Source organism: Apium graveolens, chromosome 1, assembly GCF_009905375.1.
Source record: "Apium graveolens cultivar Ventura chromosome 1, ASM990537v1, whole genome shotgun sequence".
Lineage (NCBI taxonomy): Eukaryota > Viridiplantae > Streptophyta > Magnoliopsida > Apiales > Apiaceae > Apium > Apium graveolens.
Genome location: NC_133647.1, coordinates 78,968,068 through 78,991,248, shown reverse-complemented (window position 1 = coordinate 78,991,248; position 23,181 = coordinate 78,968,068). Strand labels below are relative to the sequence as shown.

General features: G+C 35.9%; 2 protein-coding genes across 4 annotated transcripts; one reads left to right on the top strand and one right to left on the bottom strand.

The window, feature by feature from the left end:
* The first annotated feature begins 13,967 nt into the window (after positions 1-13,967).
* On the top strand, positions 13,968-20,268 carry LOC141664644 (uncharacterized). 3 transcript variants are annotated; one of them, XM_074470606.1, is made up of 6 exons: positions 13,968-14,158; positions 15,027-15,161; positions 15,284-15,342; positions 15,444-17,219; positions 18,852-19,008; positions 19,435-20,268. In XM_074470606.1, the coding sequence occupies exons 2-6, from the start codon at positions 15,059-15,061 to the stop codon at positions 20,082-20,084; spliced, it is 2,745 nt and encodes a 914-aa protein (XP_074326707.1). In that variant the 5' UTR covers positions 13,968-14,158; positions 15,027-15,058; the 3' UTR covers positions 20,085-20,268. The 3 variants fall into 3 exon arrangements, with proteins under 3 accessions (XP_074326707.1, XP_074326711.1, XP_074326701.1); XM_074470610.1 differs by having other exon boundaries at positions 13,968-14,185; positions 15,456-17,219; XM_074470600.1 differs by having other exon boundaries at positions 13,968-14,185.
* Positions 20,269-21,986: 1,718 nt separating this feature from the next.
* Positions 21,987-22,924, bottom strand: LOC141720088 (uncharacterized). The gene is made up of 2 exons (XM_074522447.1): positions 22,633-22,924; positions 21,987-22,539 (listed from the first exon to the last, which is right to left on the bottom strand). Exons 1-2 carry the CDS (start codon positions 22,852-22,854, stop codon positions 22,168-22,170), a joined length of 594 nt encoding a protein of 197 aa, XP_074378548.1. The 5' UTR covers positions 22,855-22,924; the 3' UTR covers positions 21,987-22,167.
* Positions 22,925-23,181: the final 257 nt, after the last annotated feature.

Genomic DNA, 23,181 nt, shown 5'->3' with positions numbered 1-23,181 from the left:
GGACTGTGAATGATATTTCTCAGTGGCTGATTTGTTAGCACTTCAATTTGGTGAGCTTGAAAATAAGGACGCAGCTTTCTTGAAGCCATTACCAAGGCTAAAGCGAATTTCTCAATGGCTGAATAATTCAACTCAGCACCATGCAAAATTTTGCTGACATAGTATACGGGTTTCTGGACTTTCAGTTCCTCCTTAACCAACACCGCGCTCAAGGCGCTTTCTGAAACAGCCAAGTACAAGAATAAAACTTCACCCAGAACTGGCTTGGCCAACAACGGGGCCTGGCCCATATACTTCTTTAACTCTTCAAATGCCTTCTGATTTTCCTCACTCCATACAAAGTCTTTAATGTTCTTTAATGACTTGAAGAATGACAAGCACTTGTCTCCTGACTTGGAGATGAATCGTCCTAGCGCAGCAACCCTTCCTGTGAGTTTCTGAACATCCTTGACAGTTTTTGGGGGTTCCATGTCCAGGATTGCCTTTATTTTATCGGGGTTAGCCTCAATTCCCCTCTTTGAGACCATCAATCCCAAGAATTTTCCAGATCCTACTCCGAAAGCACACTTCGTGGGATTCAACATCATCTTGTGGTACCTCAGGACCTCAAAAGCTTCCCTCAAATGGGTTATATGATCAGTCTTTACTAGACTCTTGACTAGCATGTCATCAACATAGACTTCCATAGTCTTCCCAATAAGATCCTTAAAAATTTTATTCACCAACCTTTGATAGGTGGCTCCTGCATTCTTGAGACCAAACGCCATAACAAGATAACAATAAACACCAAAGTCAGTGATAAATGATACCTTTGGAATGTCATCCTTATGCATTTTGATCTGGTTGTATCCGCTAAACCCATCCATGAAACTCAGCATCTCATGTCCAGCGGTGGCATCGATCAAAGTATCAATTCTAGGCAGCGGAAAACAGTCTTTAGGGCATGCATCATTCAGATCGGTGAAGTCTATACACATCCTCCACTTTCCATTAGCCTTCTTCACCATTACAGGGTTTGCTAACCACTCCGGAAATTGAATCTCCTCAATGAAACCAGCCTCTAAGAGCTTTTCCACTTCCTGCTTTATAGCCTCTTGTCTTTCCGGGGCAAAATTTCTTTTCTTTTGTTTCACTGTCTTCCGGCTTGGATCCACGTTTAACTTGTGGGTAATTAACTCCGGGTCTATGCCTGGCATATCAGCTGCTGACCATGCAAACACATCACTATTTTCTTGCAAAAATTTCACTAACTTCCCTCTAAGGGGCTCCTCTAATGTAGCTCCAATGAAAGTCATCCTCTCAGGATTCTTGGGATCTAAAGGAACCGAAACCAATTCTTCTGTTGGCCTTCCTCTATTCTCATCATTTTCTCGAACATCCATATCTTCAATAGGAAGAACCTGCCCCCCGACTCCATCTGCCCTCAAAGAGGCCACATAACAGCTTCTAGCCATTTTTTGATCTCCCCTCTCTTCTCCAATCCCGTTTCGGGTGGGAAACTTCATGACTGAATGGTAGGAAGAGGGGACTGCCTTGAAGGCATGTATCCCTGTTCTCCCCATGATAGCATTATAAGTTGAACTAGCCTTTACCACCACAAAATCCAGCATCTGCGTTGCTTGCCTTGGCTCCGTACCTATGGTGGTTGGCAATTTAATTATCCCTTCCACAAGACATTCTACTCCAGCAAATCCATATATCGGCATGTCGGTTGGTGTCAACTGGGAGTCGTTATACCCCATCCTTAGAAAGGTGTCGTGGAGCAAGATATCCACAGAAGCACCATTATCCACAAGGACCCTCTTAACCGGGCTATTTCCTATTATCGGCGTTATGACCAGCGGGTCGTCATGGGGAAACTTCACACCCTCTAGGTCGGAATCATCAAAAGCCAATGTTACTTCTGTCCTGGCCCTCTTCGGGGCTTCTCCAACAATATGCATAACCTCTCTAGTATATGCCTTTCTGGAATTTTTGGACAATCCAGCAGCATTTGGACCTCCAAAGATCGTGTTTATCACAGGCCCTCGAGGTCTCGGCCCTCCATAAATGGTGTTTATAACTGGTCCTCTAGGTTGGGGATTCCGCCCCTGATCATCTTGGTCCCTCCTACGATCTTCAAAGTTCTTCCTTCCATTATTGTTTCTGTCTCCTCCATCTCCAGTATACTTGTTCAGCCTTCCTTTTCGAATCAAAAACTCAATTTCATCTTTCAACTGCCTACACTCATCGGTGTCATGGCCAACATCTTTGTGAAACCTGCAATACTTGCCTTTATCTAGCTTGGCGGGATCAGCCTTCAAGGGCTTAGGCCAGCGAATATCTCTGTCTTTCTCAATCTCCATCAAAATCTGACTTCTGGGAGCATTCAGCTTAGCGTATTCAGTGAACTTTTGCCCAGGTCCTCCCTTCTTGGGGGTTGAATCAGGGTTTTGTTCAGTTCTAGGATATTTATCCTTAGCGATATACTCCAAATCAGTTTTTCGTTTCTTGCCTCCAGTGGGCTCATTACTTACTACGGTCTTCCTCATACTTTCTTCAACCTTGATATACTTCCCTGCCCTCTCTTGGAGCTGCAACATGCTCTCAGGGGGTCGTTTGGCCAAAGACATCTTGAAAAACTCATCCCTAGTTCCTTGTTGCAGTGCTATCATGGCTACCTTATCATCAAGGTCTGGGACTTTTAAAGCCTCCTTTGTAAAACGATTTAGGTAATCTCTTAAGGATTCTTTAGCTCCCTGCACAAGACTCATAAGAGATGCTGAACTTTTCTCATGGACTCTTCCACTGATGAATTGCTTAATAAAAGCCTGACTTAATTCTCTGAATGATCCAATAGAATTTGGGGGTAGGCGACTGTACCATCTTTGAGCCATACCCGACAGGGTTTGAGGGAAGGCCCGACATTTTATAGCATCATTCACGGGTTGCAGCAGCAGTGCATTAGAGAATGTCCTAACATGATTAGCGGGGTCTCCCGTGCCATCATAGGCTTTGATAGTGGGCATCTTGAATTTCCTTGAGATATGGGCATTCATTATCTCTTCTGTGAAGGGTGGAGTTGGATCATCAGGATCTCCAAGGGGAAGGAGATTGCTTGGATCAGTTCTTGGGACAGCAGCCCTTCTTCTTACCGGACCATCCAGGTCTATGATAGGAGGAGGATTTCTTCCCCTAGGAGGTATGTGGGGTCTGGTGGCTTGGTGAGCCTCCAAATCACGCCTCAGCCTTTGGATTTCAGCCTCATGAGCCCTGATCTTTTCCTGCACTTCTTGGGGATTCGCCCCTGGGGTGCTTTGGGGGCGTTGCCTTCCATCGGCCATTGGCTCTTTTCCAGGACGCATCCTTCTCGGGGCCACTTCATCATCCGAAGATTCGGAGTCTCTCTCAGTGTATGGACCAGAAAATTCCCGATCCTCAGGGATAGGATCCAAACCTCGTATATAGGGGGGCGACCGCCCTCGTGCTTCGCTTCGCCCAGCATATCCACTTCCTCCAACCTCAGGGTGAAGGGGCATCCCATAAGGGGGGTTAGTAGTAACAATAGTTGAATATTCATACCCGACGGGTCGAGAATTCACAGGTATATGTATTTGTTGAACTTGAGGATTCGTACCTTGAATAGTCGGAGGAGTTGTCCCTTGTAGCTGAGGATGAGTTGCCCCTGTCTGGGCTTCCCCCTGAGTAGATGCATAAGTTGAATGGGGAGGAACCTCCACGGTTGATGAAATCACCTGGGTTGTCCCTGATGGTGTTCCCTCCTCCAGAGTGCTGGTTGTTCTCCGTGTTCTCGCCATGGTTGTTGTTCCGTTTTTTCCCACAGACGGCGCCAAATGTTATGGATTAAAACTACTATATATAATTGCTGTATTTAATACTAAGGAACGTGAGCTCCAAGGCTCGATTTGACTGCTCTTGTGTTTCGTGACTCAATCTGCCTTAACAAGATGCCTACGTACCTTGCTGATTGCCAAGGATCAAGTCAAAAAACGTAGTTCTTGTGGGTGGGGGTGAGACCCCTTATATAGATGTTGGTGGTCCTTGAATTGGACTTTGTATAGGAGACTTGGTGGACAAGCCTTTGAATTAGGATAGACTTAGGAGTCCTAGGAAGTAGGAAGCTGATCCCTTATCCTTTTAGGTCCCCTTGAGGCTAATCTATAAGGATTTATATCCTTATCGGGACTCTTCTCAATAGCTGATTTTTCCCTTATTAATTAATTACGAAATTAATTAATAATTAGGGCTTTTGGGCCTTTTTTATTCCATCAGGCCTGATCTGGTCCATCAGGCTTAACCTTTCTGGTCTGAGTTTCATATATCTTTTTATTGGGCCTAGTAGCCCACAGCTTGTACAATTAATGCAGTATTTAATTATACAATCATAATTTATTTATCCCTATCAATAATCAATTTACTTAATCCTAAAACTTGAATTTAAACTATACTACATTCTTTAACCAAATCATAAGATTTCAACAATCCATTCACCACCATTCCAACCCAACTCTTAAACCAACAATCACTAAGCTACTCTAATACCATATCAACCAAAATCATCCTAATATACAAAGTAAAGCTAGGGTTTGGAGATGATATACCTTCCTTGAAGTGTTGTGAGTAGCTAGGAAGCCTTAGGAAGCCTTGAGGAGTTTTAAGAATGCTTGGATCTTAAAGGAAAAGCAAGAAAAATCAAGTTAAAAACCTTGAAATCACTATTCATTGTCTTCTTCATTGATTTATTGGAGAAGATAGAGAATGAATGGGATGCTTAAACTCATAATATAGTCATAGCTATGCATAAGGAATACTAGGGAATTATCTTACCAATTTAGGAAGCTTGGATCTTGGATTTTGAAAATTTTCCTTTTGAAAATGCAAAAAGCCGAGAGCAATGTTCTTGGTGATGAGAAATAGAATTTTGTTTTGGTGAAAAATGATTTGTTTTGGCTTGGTGGATGTAGTTTTGTTTTTGTTTTGGTTAATTACCTTTTTAGCCTTAAACTTTGTGTGGTTTTAATTCAACCACATCTCCTTCCCTTATGTCATGCTTATGTCATGCTCATGATGTCATCCTCCCCTCTTTGTCCTCTTCTCATTGGTTGGGTGACATCATCCTCTCTAATCCCTTTGATTAACTTCCTAATTGTTTGCCTAATGACCACTGATCTGTTATACGGTTCGCTTAACTTTCGCTTTCGTTTATCGTTTGAGGGATCATACCCGGGATCTTATTACTTGGGTTTCCTTAACCTTTCTCAATACATTATATTCCTTTTATGATCCTCTCTTATAATCCTTTAATTTAAATCCTTTTTATCCTGTTACCTTATACTCAATTCTTTCCGTATCTAGTGGATTTCCGGGAAAAACCAAAGTGTTCAGAATTGGATTCTGACCATCTTTTCATACACTTATATACCACATAGAGTACTAATAATATCCCAGAAGATCAATAACAGAACCCCTACATAGCGTGGCATGAAAAGTTTTCTCATTCAGCAAAAACACTATTCATAAGGGTTTCAAAAAATTTCCAAAAATTGGGGTTATTACAATTAGGGTTTCAGATTTTAAACGAGAGAGAAGAAGAAGAAGTAAGTGAGTAAGAGAGTGATTAGAATTTGATAAAGTAATAATTAAAATCAAAAATTGATTTTGTATAACTCTGTACTCTATTACACACAGACGATTCAACTTAGTGGGACACGTGGTAAGTTAGTAGTGTATAGAAAAACAATCATGGAACAGATAAGAAGGTGCAGTAAATATGTGCACAGTTACACAAGATTATGTTGTGTAGATACTCAATCGTTTTCCCTAAACACACGCCACCAGCTATGTACTTTTAATCATTTGCATAAAATCATCCACTAAACTACATCTCAATAATTTAATTAAAATACTGATTTAAAAATATTCCGAATAAATTCAAAAATCATCAACTTTTAACAGTCAATCGGAGTTTGACCATTATCAGTATTTAATTAACTTTTGTCAGACTTTATCAGTCAATGCATAAATTTGACCAATATCAGTACTCAACTATACAATCAGAGTTTAGCATGCAACTATTGTCAAAGTTTAAACATCAGGATTTAACACTTTTTATGAAATTCGAAGCAATAAGCAGCATGGATACATGACATTAGTGTTTAACACAGTTATCATATTTTAAGAAATACTAATACATAAAAAAAGATACCAAACTCTGAACTCATTTGCCTGTTATAAAACATAAATTATTCATCAGTGTTTGAGAATTGTCGTGAGATCATTCCCAATTCATTCACCAATCTTGTAAATGTGGCTTCACAAAGTGGTTTGGTAAAGATATCTGCTATTTGCTGATCTGTAGACACAAAGTGCAATTCTAGTGTACCTTCCATCACATGTTCCCTTATGAAATGGTACCTTATGCTGATGTGTTTTGTCATAGAATGTTATACTGGATATCCTGTCATTGCAATAGCACCTTGATTATCACAATATATAGGAATTTTAGAATATTATAACCATGATCCAATAACTGATTCTTCATCCAAAGAATTTGTGCACAATAACTTCATGCAGCAATATACTCAGCTTCTGCAGTTGAAGTGGAAACTGACTTTTGTTTCTTGCTAAACCAAGAAACCAATCTACCACTAATAAATTAGCAGCTTCTTAAAGTGTTTTTCCTGTCTATTTTGCATCTTACAAAATCAGCATATAAATATCCAATTAGCTTAAAGTTTGAATTTTTAGGATACCACAATCCAAGATTCATGGTCCCTTTGAGATATTTAAAAATTCTTTTCACAACTAACAGATGTGGTTCCCTTGGATCAACTTAGAACCTTGCACCGAGACGTGTAACATACATGATATCAGGTCTACTAGCAGTCAAATACAAGAGTAAGGCAATCCTACCTCTGTAGTTAGTTATATCTACTGATGAACCAGTATTTAAATCTAACTTGGTTGCAGTGGTCATGGGAGTTGTTGCAGTTGAACTGTCTTGCATCCCAAATCTTTTAAGTAAATTCCTGGTATATTTTGCATGATTGATGAAGCTCTCTTCTTCACTCCGCTTGACTTGTAATCCCAAAAAATAACTTAATTCTCCCGTCATGCTAATTTGATATCTAGACTGCATTAGCCTGGCAAACCTCTCATAGAGTTTATCATTAGTAGAGCCAAAAATGATATCATTAACATATATCTGAACTAATAATAAGTCCTTGCCATGGTACTTATAAAATAGATTTTTATCAATTTTACCTCTTTTGAAATCACTTTCCAATAAGAATTGAGCAACTGTTTCATACCAGGCTCTTGAAGCTTGCTTTAGTCCATAAGGTGCCTTATCCAGTTTGTAGACATGATTTGGCTATTTTGGATCAATGAATCATGGAGGTTGTTCAACATAAACTTCCTCATCAAGTTCACCATTTATAAATGCACTATTTACATCCATTTGGAACACCTTGAATTTCATGTGAGCAACATAGGCTAGAAAAATTCTGATTGCCTCAAGCCTTGCAACTGGAGCAAATGTCTCATCATAATTAATACCTTCTTGTTGTGAATAACCCTTTGCAACCAGCCTTGCTTTATTTCTTGTAATAATGCTCTCACTGTCAGTCTTATTTCTGAACACCTACTTTGTACCAACTACTGATCTATTATTTGGTATTGGTACCAATGTCCGGACTTTGTTCCTTTCAAATTTATTGAGCTCGTCTTGCATTGCTGTGATCCAATCAGGATCTTGAAGAGCTTCTTCCACTTTCTTAGTTTCAAGTTGAGATAAAAAATAATGGTAGTCATTCATTTTTAGAGGCTTTTTTGGTCTTGACACCACTATCAGGATTTCCAATGATTAAGGCAGGTGTGGGTGACTTAGTCCATTATTTTGCAGAAGGAAGTTGATTCCTTGAAGTAGACATAAAGTCTCTAGTCTCACTTTGTTGTGTACCATCATTACATCCTGAAGCTCCCCCTGAATCAATGCTTCCAGTATTATCAGTATTTGCTTCATCATTATTTGAGGAATCAGAGTCTGATGGAGTATCTACTGATGTTTCTTGATTTGTATCACTTAAACTTGACTCTTGATGTGAATCATGTTGCTCCCTCGTGCTTTAGTATTTTTAGTATTGCCACTGACATGTGGTTCATCAGAGTTTAAAGTGATATCAGGATTTACAGTATCAGGATTTGTCATTTCATCAAGATTTAACTGTTTTGCATATGGTACTTCATTTTTAAATCTGAATTCTTCATGGCCATTTTCATCTTCTAGACCTGTAATATTCTTGTCATTAAAAGTTACATGAATAGACTCCATGACCACTCTTGTTCTCAATTATAAACTCTAAAAGCTTTTGTTGACAGTGGAAATCCAACAAAAATGTCTTCATCAGTTTTTAGACCAAATTTAGTAAGTTGTTCAGGATGAGTTTTGAAAAAAAAACATTTACATCCAAATATGTGAAAGTACTTAACATTTGGCTTCTTTCCCTTCACCATCTCAAATAGTGTTTTTCCATGCTTGTTTATCAATGGTACATTTTGTGTGAAGCATGCAGTTTGCACAGCCTTTTCCCAGAAGTAGGTTGGTAATTTTGCTTCCTCAAGCATGGTCCTTGCAACTTCTATAAGAGTTCTGTTCTTTCTTTTAACAAATCCATTTTGCTGTGGAGTTTCGGGGGCAAAAAATTCCTGTTTGATCCCTTGTACTTGCAGAATTCTTCCATAGTGATGTTCTTGAATCAGTTCCATTGTCACTTCTAATGATCTTTACTTTGTGAGTTGATCCTTTTTCCAATTCCCTTACATGATCAAGAAGAATGGATGAAGTCTTATCCTTAGTGTGCAGAAAATACACCCATGTGTATCTTGTGTATTTATAAACAGTCACAAGTGCATACCTCTTCTTTATAATAGACATAACATTTACTAGACCAAAAAGATCAATATGAAGTAAGTTATATGGTTCAAGAATTGAGGATTCAGTTTTACTCTTGAAAGATGATTTCCTTAATTTGGATTTTTGACATAAGTAACATAAGACATCAGAAAATAAATACTGCATTGAGAAATCCTCTCACAAGATCTTTCTTTACAAGTTCATTGATGTTGTTGAAGTTGAGATGAGAAAGTCTTTTATGGCAGTTTCAGATGTCTTCCACAGTTGCTCTACTAAGTAGACATATTTCAGAACAATCAGTATATGTGGAGACCCTAGCTTCATATAAGTTACCATATCTATAACCAGTCATTGCAACCTTACCATCTGATTTACTGAAAATTTCACAATGTTCTTCATAAAAAGTCACATGATAACCCCTGTCACAGATTTAACTCACACTAATCAAATTATGTTTGAGTTCTGCAACAAGAGCTACATCTTCAATGATGATATTTCCAAGTTTGATTTTTCTATATCCCAAAGTCTTTCCTAAGTTGCCATCTCCATAAGAAACACTTAGGCCAAGCTCCTCCTTAAACTCTGAAAGCAGGAATTTATTTCCAATCATGTGTCCTAAACATCCACTGTCCAAGACTAGAGAATTTTCATGCTATCCCGCAATCAGATAAATAATCAATTAGTGTTTTTAAGGACCTAGACTTGCTTGGATCCTTTAGTCTTTTTAAGTTTGTTAACATTTGCAGTAGAAGACTATATATCGGAGTTTATGCTAACATTCTTAATATCAGAGTTTACACATGCAGGAATAACTTTTTCTTTATTTAAAGAGGGTTTCAGTTCATAATTATTATAATACAAACTGTGATACTCTTTACATGTGTAAATTGAATGTCAAACACTACCACAATGAAAACATGAATTCTGTAGTTCATATCTAACTGTTTTATTCCTAAACTCTGACTTAAGAGGAATAGTGTTTATCCCTTCATTCTTCCTGCAAGTAACAACAAGATGATTAGTACTACCACAGTTTAAACATGCCTCTCTAGGTGCATTAGGAATTGGTTTGTATTTGTTCTCCTTATTAATACCTGCCTTTACATTTCTCTTCTTTCTAGGTTATTTCTCCTTGTTTTTCATTTTGACTTCCTTCAGCTTTTGCTTAAGCTGTTTCTGAGTCATTAAACCAACATTTATTGACTTGGTGTAAACTTATTCACGCTTATCAGTTTTTAAGTTTGACTTAGGTGCTGAGGTTGAACCTACTTCATTTACTGACTTAACAACATCAACACTTAAATTAAACTTGATAGGTCTTAACTGAGACTTATTCAGTTTTACCTTTTTGTCAGTATTTACTGGTTTAATTTTATCAGTTTCTTTTCCAGTTACATCATCAGAATTAGATTTATTAGCGTAACCTGATCCTGATCCCCAACAGCCACTTTTTAAAAAACCATGAATTATTTTTTTCTGAATTAGTCCAAAGCTTAATAACCTCTCTTTGTTTAGCTAATTCTTTTTCAAGGTAAGCATGCTTTTCTAATATTTTTCTTTAACATAAAAAGCATCATCTCTTTCTTTTTGAGTTTCTAGAAGGGAAATCAACTCAGTTTCTAGGTGATCATTCCTTTTTTTAAGGTCAGAATTTTCAGTTCTAATCCTAGAATTTTCAAGTATTTGATCCATATAACTAAAATGCAGTGTTTTAAAAAATATCCTTAATTCATAGACATCATTAGTATCAAAAGTAAGTGTAGTTTGAGATACCTTCATCTTATTAGTCTCAGCCTCACTTTCAGTATTTGCCATGAGAGCATAGTTGACATTTTCATCAGATTCTGATGTATCATCCCAGTTCTTCTTCTTTGTAATCAAGGCTTGTTTCTTCTCAGCCTTTGACTTTCTACAGTCAGCTGCAAAATGTCAACTTCATCACAGTTGTAGCACTATCTTTGTAGACCATCCTCTTGAAGCTTTTCACCAATAGAGCAGGCATCTATTGAATCTCTTCATCATTGCCATGATCACTTTCAATGTCTGAGTCACTTTCAGAGTTTGAGTCATTATCAGAGTTTGATGACTCAGTATCAGACTTTACAATCATAGCCTTGCCTTTGAAATGGCTTTTTCTCCCACCTTTCTCCTTTGGTTTCTCTTCAACCTTGAGTACAACATATCTTGCTCTAGGCCCTTTCCTCTTGCTTATTTACTCCATCTCCAGTTCATGAGTCTTCAACATACCATAGATCTCATCTAGAGATGTTTCATCAAGATCATAGTTTTCCCTTATAGATGTGACTTTCAAGTCCCACTTTTTAGGGAGTGCAAGAAGAAACTTCAAGTTGGAATCTTCTGGATCATATTCTTTAACAACCAGTGATAAGTCATTCATCAGCTTTTGTAACATGTCATAGATTTCAGTGAAGGACTCATCAGCCTTTGAGTCAAAGTGTTCATACTTCTGAGAGAGTATTGTGCTTCTGTTATTCTTGATAGCAGTGGTGCCTTAACATTTAACCTCCAAAGTGTCCCAAATTTTCTTGGCAGTTTTGCATCCAATAACTCTATTGGACATGTCACTGTCAAGACTGCTATGCAAAAGATGTCTAATTTTTGCATCTTTCATGATAGATGAGAGATCTTCAGAAGAATGGTCCTTCTTTTCCTTGTCAACCATCTTTTCCTCTTGACCAAGAATAACAACATCTAGCTTCAAAGGCCTGTGAGGACCATCATAAATCCTGTTTAGATATTCAGGATTTGTTGTTTCCAAACACATGACCATCTTCACTTTCCAAATTGGATATTCATGAACCTTCAGAATTGGAATTTTGATAGTCTCATATCTACTCATGTTATGACTGATTTGATTTGTGGCTGTGGTGGTGGAGGATTTTGTTGAGATTCTTTGTCTTCCATTAATGATTATTTTGTGGATCTTAAATTGTTTGTGTCTCAACAGCAAGCTCTGATACCAATGGTTAGGCCTTTAATCAACTGGAGAGAGGGGTGAATACAGTTTAAACAATCAAATCGAAATAACATACTCAACTGAAAGAACAGTTTTTATATTAATTGATAAAAACTGATTACAATACTCTCTCAACGGATGAACAAATATCCTTGAGAGCTGCTAGGTTATAAGAATGATTTATCATTTCGTAACCAACACATAAAATGTAAATCTTACATGTACTTATATACTGCACATCTACACAAGTAATTTAGAATATGTGTTATAATAGAATAAGGAATCCTAATACATATCCATCTATTGATTGCTACAAATAAGTAAAGTCATACATCGACATATCTCTGCAAATCTTTCCTCTTTTGATATCTCCTGATTTCCAACTTAACAAATATTGATGTGGATAAGTACTGATGACAAATACCGATCATCAAATACTAATGATAAATGTTGATGATGTCATCTTTATCAAACTCTGATATCAAATACTAATTGGCAACTCTGATAGCTAAACGCTGATATCGTCAATTTCTTCGAACACGATTTATTTCATTTTCTGTTATATAATTATAAATTTTAGTTGCCGAATTAAAAAATGAAATTGCACAATTTTTTTATTTAAAAATTATTAAAATTTAATGAAATTGTATATAATGATTTCGTAGTAGAATCACACGTACCCAAATTATTTTACCATAGAATTGAATTTAAAATCATATTTTTTAAAATTTTAATTATTAAACTTTTTATTATATTCAACTATATTTATTATTTTATATTAGTATTAAATTTTGTATTTTTTAAAATAAAATTTTATAATTTGTAATGAAATTTTATAATAAAAAATCATATTATCTTTTTAAGCATAAATTAAAGGTTGAAAAAAATCATATTTAAGCGCAGTTATCATTTCTGATATATATATCAAATAAATTCTTAAGCAAAATATAAATATTATCTTTTTAAGCTGTGTTAAAAAATCAAACATCTAACAACATTTTTGAAGAATATGATCAATCATTTAGTATTTATAAAATATAAATTTATATTTGAGAAAAATATCAAGTTGATTACTCGTTTCATCTAAATATATTAAGTATGTTATTACTTTTCTGTTTGAAAAATTTATATCAATTAAATCATCTACCAATGACTAAATTGATATAAATTTTTACTTTTTGATAATTAATTGATACACTTTTTAAAATCAGTAATCAAATGGAGTCAAACTGAAAAATAATGATTTATAAACTGGCGAAAAACAAGTTTAACCTATTTTTCATATAAAATTAAAAAAATAACCATTTTCTGAAAATTGGCAAAGATACTCGACTCTCAATCGGATATCACATATATGAAATACTCAGTTATGGTGGGGTATCTTATATAAATTGGGATACCAAACTGATAGTAAAGTATTTAATAAGCTAAAATTGGCCATTTTTTGCAGAATAATTATTTTTGTTAAAATTATATAAAAAACTGGATTGTTTTTATAACTTGAGAGCAGTGTTGTAAAGAGAAAGAATCAAACTTAGTCGGCAGAGGTACCGTGCAAAGATTAATCGGTTAATTGGTCTTCAATCGGAATTAATTTAATATTATTTTTATTTATAAATATTAATACATGTAATTATTTTACTATTTTGATTATACATATATAATTTTTATAAATATTTAGATAAATAAATTCAAAATATGAAATATTATTAAAATAAATATAATTCTTAAGATCTAACTTATGAGTTGAGGTCAATTTGATATGAAAAATTAAGAAACCTTATTATTTAACCATAAAAAATAGTAAATATATATAAGAAATTAATATTCTTCATAATTTTTTTATTTTTATCATTGATATCGATTTTTAATCGATTAATCCAATTTTTGACCAATTAATTTAATTTTTAAATAATTTTCATAAAAAATATAATTTTTGACCGGATTTTCACTTGGTTTAATTTCCAACTAAACCGCGATTAACATCAGCAGGTATCTGTCAATAATAATGTAGAAGGGTGCCTATCTGTACAACATATTTGACTCACTTTTCAACTCTTTATTTTAAATTCATCCACACACTTCAACTTCAAGACACTCCTATATACACACAATTATACTTGCATTTGTTTTTCTTCAGCTCTTTCTCAATACTCTCGCTCTCTCTCTCTTAAATAAATTTTCGAAACACCCCCATCTCTTGGCATTCACATCTGCTGCTCTTCTTCCAGATTGACGAAAAAGGGCTTTTCTTGAAGATTTAATAGGTTGGTTGCTACCAAGATTCAATTTTGGTGAGTTTTTTAGGTTTATTTACTTGTTTGCTCTGATGGTTATTCACTATAATGTACTTACATTGCAAGATTTATAAGTTTGTTTTTATATGTATGTATGATTTTTTATGGGTATGTTGTGAAATGTAAGTTTGACTTTGTTGACTAAAGTCTTAATTTTTTTGAAATCTTGAAATTGGGGTTTTTGTGGTGAGGTGTAATTTGATAATGTGATAGATTTTCTTGATTTTTGTGTATTGTTTTTGTATGTTTTTTACATTTGAATTTATGTACAAGGATGCTTGTGAGTTGAAACAAATGAATGTGGTATAGAGTACTATGATGTGCATTATGGTATCAGATTTGGTTGGTTTTTAGTTGCTGTTCAAATGGCTTTGATATGTATTGGAAATAGTCGATTGCAAAAATTTAAGTATTTAAGTACTCCTACACTCGTCACTAGTGAGACTTGGATCCCCCATTGAGGGTTGTATTATTACCATGAAAAGAGGGATATTTGCTAGCCTAGAGGTTTTTTGTACCCAAGATAATAGCACATTGTCGTGCCCTCATATTCCTTGTTCCAATATGACAACTTAAAAATTTTAGGTTTCATGTACGAGCTAAAGATTGATTGCTACTTTGTGTGAGTCATTTTACACGATTTTATGTGTTTTAGGTTTTTTGTTTGGGTTTTATTACGTTTTTTTTTGGTTTGTAAGTACAAGAGCTGCAATGGTGATTCAAGATTTAACTGAAGTTATTATCTTAAAGATTGTTGACTTAAGTTAGATCTTCATAACATTAATGCATGAGTATGGTATTATTGCCGTCTCACATGGCTGATTTGATTCTGTTGCAGCTTAGAAGTGGTATCAAATAGTAAATGAGAAAATGGAAGCTGAGAAGCGAAGTTCTAAGGGAGGATTTTTCCAGTTGTTTGATTGGAATGCCAAATCAAAGAAGAAGCTGTTCTCAAATAAGTCTGCATTGCCAGGTATTTGTTTGATTCATATTGATTATTGTTTTTCTTCTTAGGTCTCATCAATTTGTTCAGCTGTTTGAATTTTAATCTAATTTTGGTCTTTTTTCTGTATTTTAATGATATGTTGAGTCCAGAATGTACAAACCAAGGAAAAGAAAATTTTAGCGCTCCAGGGCCATTACGACTTCAGCAGGTGCTGTCTCTTTCTCGCTCTTTGATAGTATTCATTTTTGCTCATGATTTTGTTGAATGTTGAACATATGCTGAAGATGTCATACCTTGTTGTTAATTCAGATGAATATGCAGGAGATAGGACCTAGTACAAGTGTTCAAGGACATGATTACAATTGTATTTCATCCGTCAGTAGTGAAGAAGGGCACGGAACTAAAGTACCTGGAGTGGTTGCTAGACTTATGGGACTTGAATCCTTGCCAAAAAAAGATGTTTCTGAGCCTCCCCCTGATTCTTCATTTTATGATTCATACTCATTTAGGGATTCTCATCTCCCAAGGAGTCAACCTGATATTCAAAGCGAACACATCATCGATTATGCTCATACAAGAAATAAGTTGGATGGCTTTTCTAGGAATCCAGTAGATTTTAGGATGCAAAAGGTGCAGAACAGATCAATTGATAGATTTCAAACTGAAATCTTGCCTCCAAAGTCAGCTAGAACAATATCTAGTTCCCACAATAGACTGTTGTCCCCTATTAAAAGTCCAGGCTTTATTCTGACGAAGAATGCAGCTTCCATCATGGAGGCGGCCTCAAGAATAATTGAGCAAAGTCCTCAGTCAACTACTAAGGGTAAGTCAAGCTTCCGGTCTCCTTCTGTTCCTTTAAGAATTCGGGATCTGAAAGAGAGACTAGAGGCTGCACAGACAGCACCACAGGTTCCTGTTCAATCTCAAAGAGCCAGAGACAACCATTCCGGAAAGTATATGAAAGGACAACCTAATGAAAGGGGACAAAGAGGATTAGAAGATGCACAAGTGTCAAGGCGTTCTATAGCTCAAAAGGATAGTGGATCAAGAAGTTTGAAGAGTAAAGAGAGGACCCCCTCCTATTCAAGCCAAACAAAGACCAATTTTCAGATGAAAGAAGGACCGTCTTGGAGTGGTAGCAGAAGTGCGAACCAAAGAGGAGATAGCAGGGTAAAAACTAACCATCTTGAAAAGAAAGAACTGTATATGGAAAAGAGTGTACAGAGGAGAACCTCAGCAAGTGGAACTTTTGATGTTCTTAAGCAGAATAACCAGAAGCAGAACTGTGCATCGAGCAAGGGAACAACATGCTTGAAACCTCAAACGGCTTCTTGTCAGCTAGACAGAAAAGTTTCGTCAAGCAAAAGTGTTTCTAAGGTAAATAAAACTGTCAATAAGATTGCTGAAAATTCTTCAACTGGAACCAGAAAGAAGAATACTGTGGCAGCTGATACGAGAAAGGAAACCTCATCATCTAATACAAAAAGCTTCCCGGCAAAGAAACGGCCTGGCAGTGCTGTTGCTCGTAACAATGGAAATGCAGTTAAAGATGTTTTGATCAATAAAAATGATAGGTCTGTTAAATGTAATGTTTCAGTTGATGGATTAGCGAATTGGGATGCAGTTGATGCAAAAAGTGGCATGGATGTTGTCTCATTTACGTTCACATCTCCTATTAAAAAGTCAATACCAGGTTCTCAGGCACCTGGTCAATTTAGAGAAAAAGATAATAGCCTGTCCGTTGTGCCTGCTGATGATAAACCTACCAATGTATCATATTCATCTTCTTTGGGTTTGAATGTGATTGGTAGTGATGCTTTAAGCATTTTATTGGAGGAGAAACTTAAGGAATTAGCATGCAGGGTTGAACCGCCAGATAGTAATTTGGTCACAGCCAATCAATTTTCAGGTCCTGCTTCCAGATTGCATGATTCGGCACAATCCCTCAGTGCGACAGACTCCACTTATTCTGAAAATGAGAAGAAACTTCACCTTGGTCTGCAAAAACATAATCAAGAAAATGAACATGACTTCAATCACTCTTTACTAGATGTAATGGTTTTGGATGCAAAACAAAAGTGGCAGGTAAATCTTCCCTTTTTAATCGTCATTTTAATTCAGTTTTGTTTATCTTAATTATCCTTTGTAGTTGTGGCTGTGCAGAACAGTGAAAGGGAATGATTTACTAAATTAAGTAGATCCATTAATCATATGTATTCTAATGCTGCATAATTCTACATGTCAAACACTTGAATCATTATAAGGGTCTCAAAAAATGACAGTTTATATCTGATAAATAATTGACTTATTGCTGTTGCCGGATGTGTTCTGATTCTGATTTAGCTGTTCTTGTATACTTAGTTATGAAGATGCGCCTCTACATGCTTTGCTTTTAGGTTATTTTTGTTAGTGTTGTGCCTGTTTATCTGGAGTGAACGAGTAGGATTAACAATAGTTGCAAGTCTTACTCGCAAGGTGTAATTATTATTGTTGTTGTAAAAGTTTAGTTGTGCATAAAATGTCTGGATTTTATATTAGCAGAAACATTCCTTGCCATTTTTCCTTCAAACTCTCAGTTCTTAATCCTTGAATGTGATATTTTATGTAGTGATGTAGGACATAATTATCCAAATGAACATTACCATAGGTGTCCATGTAGCTAGACCCCACATGTAAGTCGAAAGCCAAGTAAAATTTAATTTCTTTATACTAAATATGATTAAACTACATAATAATACCTATAACGACCACCTTCTATTTTCACTTTCGTTCTCCATCATTTAGATTTTTTACTAAAGGAGGTCTACAAATTTGGAATTTATGTTTTCGGGCTTCTCACTACTTTCTTAGAGAGCTCCAGGTAGATGGATAATGGTATCGTGTCCAAGTTTACATCTTGTGTTGATATGATAATATGATAATTATAGTGACGACCTCACGAAGCTAAGTAACTGTCAGAATGAAGTTAAGGTGGTCGGAAACTGGAAAAACTCTTAACAGGGTAAAGTTTTTTTTTTTTTATCTTACCATATACTTACACTAACACGGGCATGAGGATGATGTCCTGCAACTATACTGAACTCACACATCACCGAAGTCTCTGCTAGGGAAACTTTTTGCTACGGGTTTTGTTTGGACAATCAGTGACTAATTTTTTAATTACATTTTTCTACAGAGTTTTACTAGTATATTGTTTTTCGAGTCACGTTATGTTAAATTGCAACAATTACAGAATTGTCTGTTTTTCGAGTCACGTTATGTTAAATTGCAACAATTACAGAATTGTCTGTTAGTTTGAACGATAGGAAGAATTTTTTTAATTTGATCATCGTTTGATGAAGATGGCTTAACATATGTATCTTGTTATCAAGTGAGGTTTGGGCCCGCTGAATGAACAATTAAATCATGTGCATGGAGTAAATTTAGCAACGTAGCTTTGTATCTTCAGCTATTATGTTTTACCTGTATCATTACTTTGTGTGAAAAGTATCAACCTTTATGAATTGAACTAATAAGGAGTAATCCATTGTAACATTAAATGGAGTAAAATGATACAAATGGCAAGCAAAGAATGCTGCTATGGATTGAGTTAATCTTTATAGTTAGTCAAGGGTGCTATTAGTTTTCCACTGGGGTGGCCATGATTTGATTCTTATGGATGTCAACTTCGATTCATGTGATGGTTGTTATTTACTTAGATTTTCATTTCCTTTTCAGGACTCTGAAGACTTCGAAGAAAGTAGCAATGGCTGGAATAACAGCAAAACTGAATATGGACAAGAAACTGACTGTCCAATCTCAAGTCAGCCTTCTTATTCCGGTGAAAGTTGCAACTCACTAGATAGCAAAATCAGCTATGCAAGCAATGTTACAGGTACTTTTACGTTGTTTTTCTTTTTCTATTTTAATTACTCTTTTCTTTTTCTATTTTAATTACTCTCTCCGTCCCAATTTTATATGTGTTGTTTGACTTTTGAATATATTAAGAGAACTTTGATTTTTTCAGCTTTTAAACCAAGTTACCCTAATCTAATTTGGTTATTTGAAATATAAAATTTAAAAATTACAAGTAATATTATGTGTGCCAGTAAGAGAGCACTTATACTATCTTCTAGGAAATGTAACAGTTGTAAAAACATTCACATTGAAAGTGTCATCCTCTGTAAAGTTTTAGGTGAGTGTTGTTTGGTCACATAAAGTGGAAAAGATATCGTATTTCTGTTCTGCAATAGAAAAATATTATGCATGCATGTTCAGAAACATATTACATTAATTGTAATCACAGAAACCTCATTTTCAGGCAATAGGCAGTGTTCATCACTTGAATCATATGAGACCATCTCTTTCATCTCCTTGCGACATCCTCAATATCTTGAAGAATCGGAATTGTCAGATTCTGCCTCTTCCTTATCTGTTGGGGAGGAAAGAGCTTGTACGTCGGGTTATAGAAACTTTGAGCTATCGCCAGACTGGGAACTAGTTTACACCAAAGAAATACTAAGCAATGCTGAATTGCAGCTAGATGATTATGTACTGGGTCAGGCCAGTTTAAGTGCAGACTTCTTCTATCCCTGGGAGGATCAGAAAATTGAGTCAGATAAAGCTTCGGATGAGTATTGTAAACTTGAACAAAAGCTTTTAATTGATTTCATGAATGAATGCCTAGAATTCAGGTGTGAGCAAATATCCGTTGGAAGTCGCAAATCATGGAGTAAATTGACGATGTTGTTTCAAAAGAAAGAGCGGTTGGCAGAGGAATTTCATAGAGAGATGTGCGGGTTGACAAGCATGAAGGACTTGCTGACGGATGAGATTGTGGACAAGGAGATGAGTTCTCATTACGGAAAATGGGTAGACTTTGAAACCGAAGAATGTGAAGAAGGTTTAGAGCTAGGTGATGAGATATTAAGTTCTTTAGTTGATGAAATAATGATAGATTTGTTGTCGTAAACTGCTAAACCCCCCTGGGTTCTCTCGTAATCTGTTACATATAGGCAAAATTAATCCTATATATGGAATTTTACTTTCCAATTTCTTTACCAGCAACAAGAATATACATCTGGTAGAAGAATGTTTCTGTAATTGTCTTTTTTCTTGAATATTCTTATGTTCAATTAATGTAGTCTTTTTTCCATGGGGACATATTGTAACTTGTTTTTTCATTTGCCATGCATTAGAAATATCAATCCTTGAAGCCTTGCTCAATGAACAAATATTTAACAATAAATAAATAGTAGTATCATGAATTCATGACTGCAACGCACACACTTGTGTGGCAAAGCGGCCACTGTATTGCCAAACAACTAACATGGTTCCACAATTCTGAGGCCCGGATATTACATTTATAATGAAAATATACCACTTGATAACTCTCTCTTGTACATTTCATGTACGTACTCCCTCGATAGATCATATCATACCACACATGTTAGTATCTCATGCTTGTGTGCTAATACATTGTACAAGTAGATTTTTGTCGATGATTCGATGTCACGATATAATGTTCTCACTGTGTTGTGCGACCAACACGTGCATTCTGGGTTCTTTTTTCTGTCTCAGTTTGGACCAATTATGTAATCTTTGTGATATACCTGTTATATAATCCTGTTTAGGTTCAAATACCATTTTCCAGGGAGGTGAGTAGTTGAGAAGGTCTTTGATAACAATGTTACACCTATATATACACCAAACCAGAAGTTGTGCAGTTTTCAACCTTGTATATCAAGACTTCAGTTTGTACTTACACAATACATGTATAGCTACCATACAATAACTGCCCCTACTGGGTGCCATGTTCAACCAGACTTTCTGGTCACAAATTCGAACTTGAAAAATTGTCTCAAATATGGTCATTATGAAAATTGAAAACCGAAAGGCTATGCAATGCAGTAGTTTTGTGTACTGAGTACGACAAAAGATCAGCTTCCCATGAATTCAACTGGGGATAATAGAACAAGCTTACTAGAGTGTAAAGACTCCAACGTACGTTAGGCTCATGGAACTAGAACCATGGATACAATTCTCATGACTTCCAATGAATTCAAATGGGGTCTGGGGATAATATAACAAGTTTACTAGCGTGTTAAGACTCCAACGTACGTTAGGCTCATGGAACTGGAACCATGGATTCAATTCTCATCGTCTCAAATAGTAAGGAAACCGATACTGGTTGAGCCAAGTAATGACTTGGTTGTTCCAGAAATGGTGTTGTGGGTGTTGCATAGATTCAATTGTGTACGGCACATTCATGATATATTGTCAGATGTAACTACTCAAATCTAGCTAGATGAGCCCATGTCATTTCATTGCTTTAATTCTACTGGACCACTTGGACTATTTGGGACCATTTCTGATTTTCTTAAAACAGTCAGATGTTTTGATATTTTTTCCTGGGAGAAAAGGAACCAATCTATGTACATAATAGAGAAAGGTCTCTTTATTCGGAGGCTGGATTTATTTGGTCAGTAGATTGCTAATTTGTTCATGCTGTCAGACAAATATTATTCCTTTAATGCTTCATTACAACTAGCAGTAGAAGCTCTGTAGCTAAACACCACCCTCGGATCATGTTAGCGTTCAATCAGAAAGAAAAACCCAAAAAAATTGTAATTACGATCATCTTCCTCAACTTTTCAAATATCTATTTCAACAGCCTCGAGTTAAAGTCTGCGTACTTCTTATATACCGGATATGTTTGGTTTGGTTCGTAAATATGGAGGAAATAAATCACTAAAGCACTTGAATTATAATTAGTTAAGTATGGCTCTAAGTTGAAATTAGTTCAATCAAACCACAATTTAGTGGTGGCAGACTCATAGAAATTTATAGCAAACTAACTATATCTTAGCAGGGTAGCACAACATCTACAAAATTTATTTCTAGCAGTGCAATATATTTAATTACATAAAGATATGAGAGTTCTTTTGTTTATCTCTCTTCATATATATTAGCATACATCAAGATGCATGAAACATCAGAATTCGATACACATCTGTACTTGGGCTGCAACTCCAGTGAAGAGGCTTGGAAGAGATCAGTTTTGTGGATGCACAAATTTGCAGTTAGGACATGTTGGATAAGACTTGCACATTATCACCAGCATGTGACACTTCTTGCAGACTGCAGTTACCATTTCTCTCTGATCCCCTTCAATCGTCAACCACGACGGATAGCGCTTTAGACTGCTCGTATAATTATCCCCGTGCAAATCCACGAACCGATCATCAGATAATTTGGAGCTTTTGTTGGAACAGCGATCATCTTCATCATATTTTTTACCATAATCCAGGTTGAGTTGAAGGTCTAAGCTCATGCAACTCGAATCACTAGGGGGTTCAACGTTAATCCTGGGATCACTATACGTCCTCTTATGAGTCTTTGTGTTGTAGAAGTATAGCTGACCAGACTGTCAAAATGGTACAACATGTGTTAGCATATTGGATCATATTCATAATCATGCAGGCAAATTTAAATAAGTTAATCAAATTATACACGGTACCTTGATATCGAGGCAACGTTGCCACTCCAAAGGCAAGGGAGCTTCACGGAGAGACTTCTTGATGTCAAACATGGGCTTCATCGAGTTCCTTTCTTTGTAAGGCCTGTCAAGAGTTTCATCAGGTTGTGAAATTATCTCCCTCTTTCTCTTCCTGCTTGAATTCTCGAATTCCTCCATCACCTCTTTTCGAGTTTGCGATAAATCTTTATGAATGCAAACCATGCCTAAGGTTCATAAAAATACAAAGAGAAAAAGGAGTTGAAGAAGGGGGGTGAATTTAAAAGGGGGGGGGGGGCATGACTGCATGACGTTGGAGAAATTCAAGTGAAGTTGGGTTTGCAATTATGATTGTGGTGTGTGCAGATATAACTTCCTCAATTTAAAGCATGGACATTTAAGTTTTCTAACCAACTTTTTTCTTGGGATTTAATTACTACTACTACTTGTAGTTTGTGCTTTGCCTTTAATTTTTTACACTTGTGTTTACTACTACATGTCTAGTCAAATACTATTACAATTTCTGTAAGGGTTCAACTATTTTTACATGGA